The sequence below is a fragment of the Trachymyrmex septentrionalis genome, unplaced genomic scaffold (genome assembly GCF_001594115.1).
Source record: "Trachymyrmex septentrionalis isolate Tsep2-gDNA-1 unplaced genomic scaffold, Tsep1.0 scaffold168, whole genome shotgun sequence".
NCBI lineage: Eukaryota > Metazoa > Arthropoda > Insecta > Hymenoptera > Formicidae > Trachymyrmex > Trachymyrmex septentrionalis.
Window position 1 is genome coordinate 398,568 of NW_017304842.1, and position 13,485 is coordinate 412,052.

The 13,485-nt window shown below is 30.8% G+C and overlaps 2 protein-coding genes across 2 annotated transcripts in view; both read right to left on the reverse strand.

Annotated features, from left to right (window-relative positions):
- Positions 1–4,077: 4,077 nt before the first annotated feature.
- LOC108746347 (WD repeat-containing protein 34-like) lies at positions 4,078–7,864 on the reverse strand. The gene is made up of 9 exons (XM_018483056.1): positions 7,497–7,864; positions 7,316–7,400; positions 6,752–6,967; positions 6,454–6,688; positions 5,912–6,113; positions 5,637–5,833; positions 5,416–5,558; positions 4,649–4,851; positions 4,078–4,310 (listed from the first exon to the last, which is right to left on the reverse strand). Exons 1-9 carry the CDS (start codon positions 7,553–7,555, stop codon positions 4,241–4,243), a joined length of 1,410 nt encoding a protein of 469 aa, XP_018338558.1. The 5' UTR covers positions 7,556–7,864; the 3' UTR covers positions 4,078–4,240.
- Positions 7,865–12,950: 5,086 nt separating this feature from the next.
- LOC108746346 (astakine-like) overlaps positions 12,951–13,485 on the reverse strand; it is a 1,756-nt gene continuing 1,221 nt past the window's right edge. Inside the window, exon 2 of the mRNA XM_018483055.1 lies at positions 12,951–13,303. Coding sequence (XP_018338557.1) covers positions 13,102–13,303 — 202 coding nt within the window. The 3' untranslated portion in view covers positions 12,951–13,101. The remainder of the gene's footprint in view (positions 13,304–13,485) is intronic.

Consider the following 13,485-nt stretch of genomic DNA (forward strand, 5'->3'; position numbering starts at 1 on the left):
CTCCCATTTCTTCGCGTTTTTCTTGTACGTTCGTCCGATAAATTTATACTTCGTACTGAGCATTGTTTTTCGAACTCTGGTCTACTTTAATGGGACAATGATACGTTATCGCGAGAATGAGAGAGAGAGAGAGAGAGAGAGAGGAAAAGATATGTGCGGTATCAATGCGAGTCGTTTCTTTTAAGAGCACGAATGCGACTTTATATAAGCTATAATGTAATTACAAACAAGACGCGGGAACAAATAGAGATATGATATGTTTTACGTCTGAAAGAATCGATTGTTCTCGAGATAAACGGCTCGTTTGTGTGTGTGCGCGCGCGCGACTGTGTTCATTTTGTATTTGCGAAAATTTGAAGGATCGAGATGCAACGACAATCCAAGGATGCGATCTCGGAGAACAGCGGTTAGCATTGTTGTAGTACGATCGCACGAATTGGCATGAGTATCGGCCAGAGAGACTTGCGCGAGGTTCCCTTTTCTTTTTTCGTCGAGAATGTGCATGAAAGAAAACGTAAGAAAGAATGAATGAAAGAGAGAGAACGATAGTTAAAGAACTGCGAATCTAATAGGGGAAGTTAATAATAATTGTAAGAATAGCGAGTCGCGCGATCTCTGTGATGATGATAACAACGTTTGAGGATGACATTGGCGATGAATTTTCCTCCCTCCGTGTCCCTTTGACGGTTACTGTCACGGGCACGACGAGATGCAATTAACCGTCGAGGTTTTTAGACTATATAAGGCATAGATGATAACGACTGTAATCTATTATGTAGTATTGTAAAAGAAAAACAAAAAGCTAATACTTAAGATTCTGACTGGAGCGCGTTAATAGGCATTATATATATTATATATATGTCACGATTAAGAATTTAACTGTTTACAAGGAGGGAGCACGTCGGTCGACGATAATGAAGATAGTAATATAGACGACGCGATACATTTAAATAATTGTAAATAAGCAGATAAAAACGCGTAGGAGGGAGGGTGGATGCCCTCGAAAACAGGCAGAGAGGCAGAGAATTATTTTGCTACGCGAGAAGAGGGAAGACTTCCGACAGTTTTTTGTGTGCGGTTCACATTGACGATTCCGTTCGAGCGATTCGTCAGATCCGAACGTCGATAAACGGCCGATCCCGCAAACGTGAGATTAAAACCGCGAGAATGGGAAAGAACGAAGATGAAAGAAGACACAAGAAGAATGGTGAAGGATGGCGAGAGGAAGACGCTCGTCGTTAACGCGCAGAAACGAGATCTATAGATCGTCTATTCATCTATTCATCTAACGACGATCCAATGTCAAGTTCGCATTTGTGATAATATTTCCAAGATCTTCGGAGGAGAGGGACAATACCAAGAGCTGCAAGAATCGCTATCTTTGAACACCGGAAAATTATCCTCAACAACAACACATCAGATAATTCGAGATAATTCGTCGTAAATACGGGATAAGCAATTCTGCTGAGAGAGTAAATTGAGTGGCCATTTCTTATCTGTTATCGAGATAGGACGACTCGAGGAGGAAATGCGAGAGACATTGTGATCGCGCGAGAGACGAGGAAGAAGGAGGGACACGTGGATGACCAGCGGCGGCCATCTTTCGACGCGCATCCCATTGTTTTCGTCGCGAAACAATCGTCTCATGCTTGCGCGTCTGACTAGGAAATTTCGAAGAAGAATTGGGAGAATCAAGAAAGAAGAGCAAGGCGGAAGATCGGATGACAAATTCGACGCAAAGGATCGTCAAGAGACCAAGATGCGGATGATCGAAGATCCAAGGACGAAGACTATGACGCTCGGGAAAGACAATGTAACGAATAAGGTGAAGTTGGAGGCTTCCTGGAAGCTGTTCGCTTAAATCGCTCGATATTATTGTCGAGAGGAAGAAAAAAAAAAAGAGAGAAGAGTCATACTTGGAAGGTGTTAGAGCGTAAACTGTTTGTATCGTACTTTGCTTTGCACATTTATAATACCGATGAGTTTTTCGAAGAAAGAGCTGTGAAGCAAAAGAACTAAAGGGGGTTCGACAAAGAAGAAGAAGTGCAACGGTATGGAGAAGTGGGAGCGCGAGAGTGGAAGAAGACTAAGGAAACGCAAATTTCTCGGGTGCGTGTGATCGTCAAGATACGGAGCGAAGAGCGGAGCAGCAAGTATATATGAAAAAAGCTCTCCGTTCGTTAGCAAGAGCAGTATCTTGAGTCTGAATGATTGTAGTGGGTCTCAGGATTTCCAAGAAGAAAAAGAAACGGACCAGAAAATGTCTTTTTGAAAAGGCGCCAAAAAAAAAATTATAAGTGCAGATGAAACCAATGAGAGAGAAAGCGGGCATGCGTGAACGTATGAAAGAGGCGAGAAGTGTCGAGGGCAAGAGACTGAGGGAGAGAGAATGAGGGGAGGAAGGGAGAGAGAGAGAAAGAGGAAGAGAGCTTAAGAGAGAAGAAGTGGAAGAGAAGACTGAGAGGGGTCGAACGATTTGGCGTGTAATAGTGTCCGATCGATTTCGAGGATGTGGTAAACCAGGAGAACAGAAAGCAGGCGGAGTTTCGGTTCCTCGGCCACAAGTCGTGGGAAAACCCCAAGCGGAGAGTCTTTACGCAAGAGAAAAGCCGGGGAGTTTTAACAGAACTTTCCGTTTCCGTGACTTCCAGAGTATATTTCAGCGCAGCGCAATTATACAGCCACTTACACGGGGACGGAGTTCACGTATTTCTATGACTATGTGAGTCGCTTATATATTACGGGAGGCGCACATATTCATATCATTGTTGAACGAAGAAAGAAAAGGAGATAAAATAAAAAGTAGAGGAGTGAGGAGGACAAACTGCGAGTGAAATCAGAGAAGGATCTCTGATGACGGAGATAAGACAGAAATAGAAGGAGATAAGTTGCGGACTCGCCTGACGAGTTCGTGTAAATAGATGTGTGCTGCCGCTTTAAAAAGAAGACACGGAAGAATCCTTGGAATCTACATATTCAAGAGGAGAACGGAATCAACATCTTGCCGTTCACGTAAGAAGCGAAGAAGGAAATCATCAGGATGGAGTAGAAGAAATTTTCAATTATTTTTTTTCACTTATATCCCATTCCCTTATTAAAAGGAAAAAAAGATTCTTTGAATCGATTTAAGAATTCTAACACGTGACTTTTGACCGTCTTCAAGATTTGCAACATATTTCACGGGAGAATCGCTTTTTTCTTTGTTTCCTCCTCATCTTGTATGTCCAGTTGTATTCTACTTAAAGATTCTTCCGTATAATCCTTCATTATCATTCAGATATATATATCAAGTTCCATCACGTTCACATAAGCCTGGACAGGGGGGGGGTTTTTAGTGGGTAGGCGATACACGTATGTCGAATCCCACACACCTCGGAGTACGGACTCCGGGGCGTCTTGCGAAGATTTTCCCCCTCCTACGTAAAACAAAAAAAAAAAAAAAAAGAAACGATATTATAAGTCTGTTTTCTGTGGCCAAACCAGTGTATACTTTTGGAACTTAAAGTGAAGTAGGTATATTTGATATTTGTCGAAAGCGAGAAAGAAAGTTCTAGTGCAGGAACAGATCATATGTAAGCTGATCTTTCGAAAAGGTAACGAACATCTGGAAGAGACGTGCAAACTGTTCTTTTCAGGACAAATTTTCAATATGTCTGAAAAATAATAAAATGTTCTTCCTAAGTTAAATTATATTCCCTTTTCAGGATATTGCTGTGATCGATTGCGGAGACAGGTACTTATATAGTGTTTAATAATATTACATTATTTATATGAATTGTACAAAGTTTCAAAATAAATCTCAATATTTTTAAATTGAATTTAATATGTATATTTAATAGATACCCAAAATTTAATTTTTTCCATTTTTTAATAAATTTCAGCATGCAAAAAATTGTGAAAATTCTTTATTGTACCTTTGTATAAAATTTGTATAAAAATATGAATTGAACTTTAATCTTGTTTGATTCTTTGAATTTGTAAATATTTTCGATCTTAAAATAATTTAGTATAATAACAAAGTTTTATGTTATCAAGATTAGTTATCATTTCTTATCTATAAAGGAAAATTTAATATATTGTGATATAAAGATGGTTCAAAGTTGATTGAACTAGTGGTTCCAATTTATTTCGGTATAAACATTTACATACATATGTGCAACATATAAAACATACTCGTACATAGCGATGTGTCAGTCCATTCAGCAAATGGCGCAAGCAATTGCGTCAATCAGAACTACGTTCAAAATAAGTGGCGTGGAAATTTCCATATTTCAACATTCGCACGAACATCTCCAATAGCTAGCATATCTCTACAAAAATAAGACATTTATGATCTTTCGAATGTATAATCTTTTCCTTAATTTTTAGTAATCTTTTGTATTAAATAAATAACTTGATATATGTATATTTTTAGTGTGTTATAAGATTATTTAAAAAAAACTGTTCGACCTTCAACTATGATGTGGTGATGTACGCAAATTATAATCGTATAAATATGTAAATATTTTTAATTTTTTTTATAGATAAATTGTTTCTTTTTATAGAGAAAAACATATCAGGAAAACGAGCTCTGTTGTACTTATTTTACTTAGAATCAACAAAAAAGAGAAATGTTTGAATGATGAATCATCCAGATTAATTATCTTACCTCTTGGAATTTATACATAAGCTGCTGATACTTTCTTTCCCAGTCACCTCAACTTTCGCATACGTTACAGGTTTACCATCTGTGACGTTATAGAATTTTACACACGCGCCTGCTCCGTAAACTGCGAATATGTCTTGATTGCCAATCATCCATGTTAATCCCACAATTGTATTGTCCACGGAAATGGTTTGATGACTGACATGCTACGTTCATATAACACAATTATGTAATGTCAAAGTTATACTTAAAAAATTAAAATTAATATATAATAAACATTTTTGTAAAAATTTGACTATTATCTCACTTTTTCCCCTTCTATGCTTATTATTAGGATATTTTAGAAAATGTTTATCTCTGGTATTTTTATCTCTAATCTTTTGAATAAGTAGGTATTGTTCGCAGAACAGTCACGTTTTGCCAAGAATGACGAATTCTTACGTGAATATCAGGCATTGAAAAAGCAGACTCATGTTTCGCTTAAATACTTGTATACTCAAAGATAATATTCGTGCAAGTAATTGTAAAATATAATTAAATAGAATTCTGTAGAATTTTCTATTTCTTTAATTTTATAATATTTTCCACACGTAGATGCTATTTATATGCCAGAATTTCTTTTAATTTACGTGACTATCATTTTTAATCTCTATATTCCATTACAGAAAAACTCGATTGAAATAAACAAAGATGTCAAATAATGTTTCTTATTTCTATAAGATTAAAATCGTAATTAGCAAGGCTAAAACGTGATATATATGGAAGTTTACCTCGTCAAGATTGTATATACGAATTTCTTTATCCGTGGCGCTGCTGACAAATAAATTGCGTAACGGTGAGCACTTAATGCAGGTAATGCTACCTCCATGTCTTTCATATTCATCGATTACAGGATCTATAAGCGTGGCATCTCCTGAAATTAATAAAAGTCTCTTGTTTACGGTGAAAAATCGTATTACATTATATGATCCTGTTATTAATAGATGCGAACCTTCGATAGGAGTTATGCTGTCCAAGCTACATTTATAAATTCCACCGCATAGTGTTCCAACGATAAATATACTGGGGTGCTTCGGTGAAAAATCGAAGCTTGCGATGCACAATCCTGCTTCTGCAGCGCGTTCGCTACCTCCGGCGCTGCGTGGCCTAGCATTTTCCACCGGATTACGTTCCTTGACTATTTTGAATCTATAATGCAATAGAGATTGCATAAACGGGATTGCATATATAATTGAAATAATCGATTAAATAGCCAGCAGTACGCACCGTTTGTGCAACTGAACGGTTGTGAAGTTAGCCGTCACTTTGTGAATCAGTATGTATCCATCTCTGCTGGAACTCAACAACAGGGTCACGTCGTTCACGGATCTTGGTCTCCAGCACACTTGGGACACGCAGTCGCCATGCGTGCATACGTGCATAGGTACGACGGAATCATCGTTCCTGAGATTCCAGATTAATACATCCCCTTAAGAAATCATACAAACATTTGTTAAATATATGTGACAGCGAGATGTGAATTTTGTTAATATTGCTGCTAATTGGAATTAACCTTCTACCGACAGTTGGGATCCTGTAAAGTACTATCAACATTTTCTAAATTTTTGATAAATTTAAATTAAAAAATAAGTAAATTAAAATCCAACTTCTACGATGATAAAACTCGTTAAAGCCTTGACTGACAATTAAGAATACAAGATTTTTTTCAGATTCTTATAAAATCCAAAAAATTTTCTTTGTTTCTTGATCCCTATTGCTGACAGAAGGGTTAAAAATCATGTTGCTGTCGGCGGGTCAAAGAAATTTACAATTAGATAATCCGGCTGCGAGGATAGAGGGTTCTGTTGGGTGATAACACAGCGTTGTAATACATCCATTCGTTTCTAACGTTCTAGTAGGCACGTCTATAACATTATTTTCAGTTGTGAGATTGTATAACTGGACTGTAGAAAGATGATCGCACCATGCTTCGTGATAAGTATGACTGAGGCCTACTGCTAACGTTCCACCAACGGTGCTCCAAGATAAGTCACTTATTTTAATCTAAAAAGCATTTAATCATTTAAACTCGTATACGAGTTATTTAATTTTATTAAAAAGATATACCTGAGTGTCTGGTTCCTTCGGTGTGCTTATTTTTTTTAATAACTCTATATTAGCGGATGATGCTTCGGTTACATTTGGATTATAGTCATCAAAAGCATTAGTAGCATAAGCTTCATCAAGAGCCTCCAGGATCCCTGGTGTGACTTTTTTCATAAACTTTGCCAGTTTATCATAATCCACTTGTACATCTGTTTTTTGTCCATTTGCTGTTTGAATCTGAAATTAATAAAAATGAATGTGTTGAAATAAAATAATGAAAAAAAAAACAAAGATATTTATTTAGATACAGTGTTAATTTTAGACATCTATGCAATCTACTTGGCACTTACACAATGCTTGCAAGCGTATTTATTTTTGTTTTACACTAATAAACAAAAATGAAATTATTTTAAAAACATTGCAAGTGTCAAGTGGAACTAAGCCTATAAGAATTAAATACAAGATGTAGATATAAAGAAGCTGTTACAGTTTCTTGACGTTTTACACGTTTTTTCAAGAAGTTTGTCTTACTAAACAAAATCTTCTAAAAATTTTGGAATTCAAATAAAAACCTTAATAACATACCCCAATACTTCTTGTCTCTGTGGTTTGCGTTTCATCAGCGGCATAGACTATCTCTGTTGTTTGAACATTTGCGGACGTTTCCAATCTAGTAGAGAATGATATGATTGCGTTATTAATTAGAATCAAGGATTATTTATATACACGTATAAATTTTACAACAATAATTAGAATTACAGCTCACCTCGCAGTAGACAATTCCGAATTGAAGCTCACAACGTCGAAGGATTTGGTGCTAAACATTTTTGTTGATCAACCCTTTTTGTAATTTCTGTCTTTTTTATTAAGTATTCTGATTTATGTATAATTAAAAAAGTTATAAATTATGCTCTTTAAGGACACCCGATATTCGATTGTCACTAACGCTATTGAGGTGTATATTTATGTGGCATCAGCATCAGCTGTTAAACCGTTCTCGCCATCTATACTACGTTGGATGCAATGACTACGTACTAACTTATAAAATCAGATGTATAAAATTTCTTAACCGATAACATAGGTTAGATTGAAGCAAGTAGCTTTCGCATCGTCATTTGAAGGAATATACTATATTTTGGTGTGCTTTTCACAGTGTTTTGAAAAGTTTTGAAAAATGCATCATATTATATAATGTAAGAATAACGTTGAATTCTTATTTAAAAAATTTTAATCTATTTATTAATATTTTAGATAAATAAATTATTTATATGTTTTTTTTTTCAAATTTGTATATCATTTTTTTAAAGCGTCGATTTCTCATTACTTGTATTCTTATATGTAATAAATATATTATTTTTTGAATATAATATTTCGTCTTATTCCTCAGCAAACGAAAATGGATTGAAATGAATTGGAAATCTGAATCCGTATTTTAAATCCATAAAAATTTTAAGAAAATCCATTTTAAGAAAATGGGACATTAAAAGAAAAACTTTTTTTTATTCAATTGGATTAAAAAACTACATTTCTTATTCAGAATTTTAAATTAAGCAGTATTCACGATACATACAAAATACTACATATTATTATTTTTAGATTGAAAAGCATAGAAATATATTCCATGTCATTCGTATAAATGAATAAAAATGCATTCAACATTGAAAAGGAATCATTTTAACATTCATGAATCCGTATTTCTGAAAATCTGAATCCATTTTAATCTATTTCAATTCATTCTCGTCAATTCTTTGCTGGATCGATATATGTATATACAATTATATTATGTACAATATATGCATTATATGATATATACATATTATGTATATGAGAATGTATATATGAATTTTATGAATATGTCGTATTTTTATTAAAATCACTTTGCATAAGCATGGCAAAGTGAATAATTAATACTCATCATTATAGTACTACTTTTTCCATTTATTTGAATTTATTTAAGTCATAGAATATCGTATATATATTTAATTTCTTTCTGTTTTGAAGTTTGAAGCAGAGTTTTATGTATGTATATAAAATCTAAAGATGACAAGGCATATTTGTAATCTCGTTACTTTTCTTATTATCGTTACTTTATTATAATAAGGATTTGATAATGAATTTTTCTTAGGACTGTAACACGATAACGTATTGGTATTGTATACGTATCAATATTGGAAAGTTGATTATTACTTGATAACAGATTTCAGAAAGCCACTTATATAGTGAAAAAATTAATTTGGCATTTGCATTGTTTACTCGTAATTCGGGCAACACACAATATTCATAAAATATCTAGAAAATATTTTTAAATATTTATAAAACTTATGTCGAATATTTTGTAAATATTTTTGTAGTTTTAGATTGCACAGATAACTCATAAAAAGCAGAAATATCTGAAATACATTATAGAAATAACGTGAAAATATCACATATCTCAGATATATATATTTTTAAAGATATAATGTAGTTGAGACATATCTGCTGTGTGAGATTTATTATAAATATTATAAAATATTGATTGTAAAATGTTGTAGTAAATGCTACGAAAATATATTCAATAAGAAATTAATAAAATAAAAAATATATTTAGTTTTATTATAATATTTTATTATAATATTTAAAAAAATGAATAGTCTCATAAATATTTATCATAAATATTCTGTGCTATCTAGATATGTAACGTAATTTGTTATAAATTACTTTTTTGAGTAATTAAACGCGTGATGATAACACGTTACTTTTCAAAATCTTAGCGTTTAGTTGCATTTATTATTACAGTCATAAAGAATTGCAACGCCATTATCAAATCATTACTACAAAAGTAACAGTTAAAGCATATAATCTATAATTATATATAATTATATATAAAATTATATAAAAAAATTGACGTATTTTATATTTAAATTTTCATAAAATACGTTCATATATGTAACATTTTTTTCTCGTGTTACTTTATCTGCTATCCCTGAATAAAATCTATAATTGTTATTCATCTAAGTGGAACTTCAATAATCTGCAATTAAGTATGAAAAAAATTAAAGATAATAGAAAAAAAATCCGGATAATTAGTTTTATACAGTCATTTTTTAATAAGAAACGTTATTCGATTACATCTAAATTATCTTTTTTAAAATTCATTATTTTCTAAAATAATCTAGTTAACTCACAGAAATCGAGTGTTGTATTCAAATATTATATAAATCTAAAAATCCTTCCTCGATTACTCGAATGTAACATTTTTCATTAATTATTAATTATTTCAATAAATTGTTACACTAAATAAATTTTAATTATCAAATTTTAATATAAATTTGATTAAATACAGTTATATTTAATGTAAATATTTATGAAATATAAATACTGGTATTTAACTTGTTTAATATCTATGATAAATAAATGTTCAATTATCTAATCTTTTGTGTGCTTATTATACATAAAATTTTTTTATTATATGAACGACTCAAAGAGAAACATTAATATGTAAAATTTACTATTTTTGTTCTATTTGTTTTATTTTTTTTTTATTTCCTTTAGGCTTTTAATAAACGATGAAATAATTTTATCAAAAGCTGTATCTTCTACGTCTTTTGCAGTTAATAAAATTCTTTTGTCTTTCTAATTTTTTTCTCAGTTCTTATATCTGTGTCATGGTAACTGATTAAATGTTTCTCTAACTTTATTGTTTCCCAAAATATGTCATAAACATGATTACAAGAATTACATTTTGTCGTACAATCTTTTAATTTAATATATTGCCATATCCAGTTACATTGGCTTTTTTTTACAATATCTGTTATCTTCTTTGAATGTTCCAATTTTAAATGCTTCTTAAATATTGTTGGTGAAGATGCAACAGAACAAATTTCCTTGCAAAACTTACATTTTATCTTATATCCTTCTAAATATGTGCAATATGACCTTATACATTTGTATCTACTATCATTTTTTATATTTTCTGCTATCTTTTCTGGATGTTTTGCTTTTATATGCTTAATTAATACTCTCGATCCATTCAAACTTTTATTACAAATATTGCATACTTTCGTACATTCGTTAAATTTTAAATTGTGTTGCTTTTTGCATTCGCGTGGTTTTCTGTTGCATTCTTTAGCACTTTCATATTGCTTTAAATGATATTTTAAATTTTTTTCTTCATTTGCAAAAGTTTCTTGACAAATTTTACATTTTGCCTTGAAATTTTTTAATATAGTATAATACTTGAGCACACGATTACATTGGCTATCACTTTGTTTTGCCATTACAATCTTCTTAGCGTCATAAACTTTGTGTTACTAAAGATAAGGCCTTTTGATGGAGAAACGTTGGAATAAGATACCCAGAAAAGATCGAAAAGAGATGTGGCTCTTTGTTAAAAAATAAATATTAATAGGATAGAGCGAGGCTATTTCATCCCCATGTGTAAGATAGTTATTGTAATGTATAAGATAGTTATATATATATATATATATAAAGCACGTTACTGTTAAAAAAGATATTGTTTATTGTCGTAAATTTTTTATTACTTTAAGGTTGAAAATGATGGAATAGCTCCATTCTACCCTATACATACAATTAATTTAACAATTACATTATAAGTTTATTTTTTTTTGGTTGAATTATAGCGTATATTAAAGCTACTGTAGACTATTCTAATCTAAAATGCAAAAGTGAGATATCTCAATTGACAAAATGCCCTATGTGAATTTTATCAAATAGCATAATAAAATGTATTGAATATTTCGCGATTTAATTCATTTCTGTATTTTTATTAAACGTACATCTTTATGTCAATTTATGTACAATGGCTTTAAAGTGCACTGAGTGCGCACTAGTTCTGCCAATGAAAAATGCTATTAGTATACTCGTTATATACACTCGTTGTATTTATATTTGAAATTTAGTAAAAGTAAGAAAAATTTTGTGCAGACCAGTAAACCGATAAGGAATAAGTCCCCCATTTTTGTTTGCGCTTTATTTTTAATTATTCAAATACTATTATTTTTAATTCATAATTTAATTATTATTTTTAATTTCAACATATGATTTTTTTAACCAAAAACAAAAATTAATTAACCTTCTATAGACCGAATTTTTTCATGACTATAAAAAAATTTATGTAACGTGAAATCAAAAAATCAAAATACTAATTAACAATAAATTCAACAGTTTCAACGATTTTATTATAACAATTATGGTTTTATAACTTTAAAATAACAACGTTTGCACTTGTGTGTATAAAAGTTTAAGTATGGAATTCCATAAAACAGTTTATACTTGGCATTAAACATAGGTATACGTTGCATTTCGAACATTTTATTTTTTGAACCCTTTTGTACCCCGGCTTTTTGCAGCGTCCCCTTTTATCCGAAAACATTAGCCAATGTGCTATTTCATCTTTTGCATGTCTTTTAATTTCTGGAATAATTGCATTTGATCTCCTTAAATTAAATAAATTAATAAAATATCGATATATACTAGTATGTGATTTGAAAATTACATGAGTCTATAAAGAGTTAAAGTCAGTATTATTCTAAATTTACATAAATGACATAAGTTTATTAAAAATTTAAGTTAAAACGACATTAATGTTATTTCTTTAATTTATATAAACTTTTATATTTTTTCTTAAAAATAAGATTTTACATATATATAAAAAGATATTTTTTTTACTTATTTTTGTATAATAATAATATTGTTTGTTGTTGTAAATTTTTTAATAATCCTTAAATCAACAATTATCAGGTGCATGACTGCGAAATATAATTCTGTGTACCTAATTTAAACAATTTTTGCATCTTTTTTTACATTAACGAGATTAATGTTATTTCTAATTTTTTTTATGAATTAGATTATTAATTTTCTTTATTGAGACAAAAGACTTTTCTTTACAAATTGAAGATAATAATTGATTTTGTCCCAGATTGTTCTATTATAGCAATTTTTTAAAAATCTGTTATAAAATTATATAGTACATTTTTAATATAATAAGTTTTTAAAAAATATCGTATGCAATTTGTTATCTTTTATAAATTAATATTAATTAAGCATATAAAAATTCCTCTGTTTTTATTTTATTTCAATTTATTATCTATATATGACCACTAATTAGCATTTTCAGTCTAAATAATAATTTAAAAAAGTAGTAAAAATATAATAACAAAATAAAATAATACAATAATATAACAAGTAGAATAATGATTAACAACACTTTAATTTAAGCTTTAATTTCTCGTGAATATTTTCGGTCTACTATTACTGTCAACATATAATTGAAAATATTTCCTCAATGTTACTTGTTTCTTTCCTCGAAATATTTGACCCCATATAATCATGATAGTTATGATATTTCCGGTCTCTTTGATTGACAGAAAATTCTACTTGCAAATGCCGCGTTTTGGATTACAGAATAATCCGTCAGCGCAAGGACACAAGATGTAGTGAATATCTTTAACAGCGATTTCCGAAGTGTCCGGGTAAGTCAAATTGGTCGTAATAGTCTCAGCGTTTACTCGGCATTGTTCACCTTTCTGTTGAAATGGCATACAAGTCGGTTTTGTGTACCTTGTAGGCCCTAAAAGGAATTAATAATACTTAATGCACCTGTTAAGAGTTCGAAATGTATGTATTTCTTTAACCGAAAATATGTATCTAGTATATTTATGTTCCTTCGTTATTAGAATGTTTTAAAAATTTCTATTTTATATATGTATATGTATAAAATTCCTTCTTGTAATATTAATATATTGTATATATATATA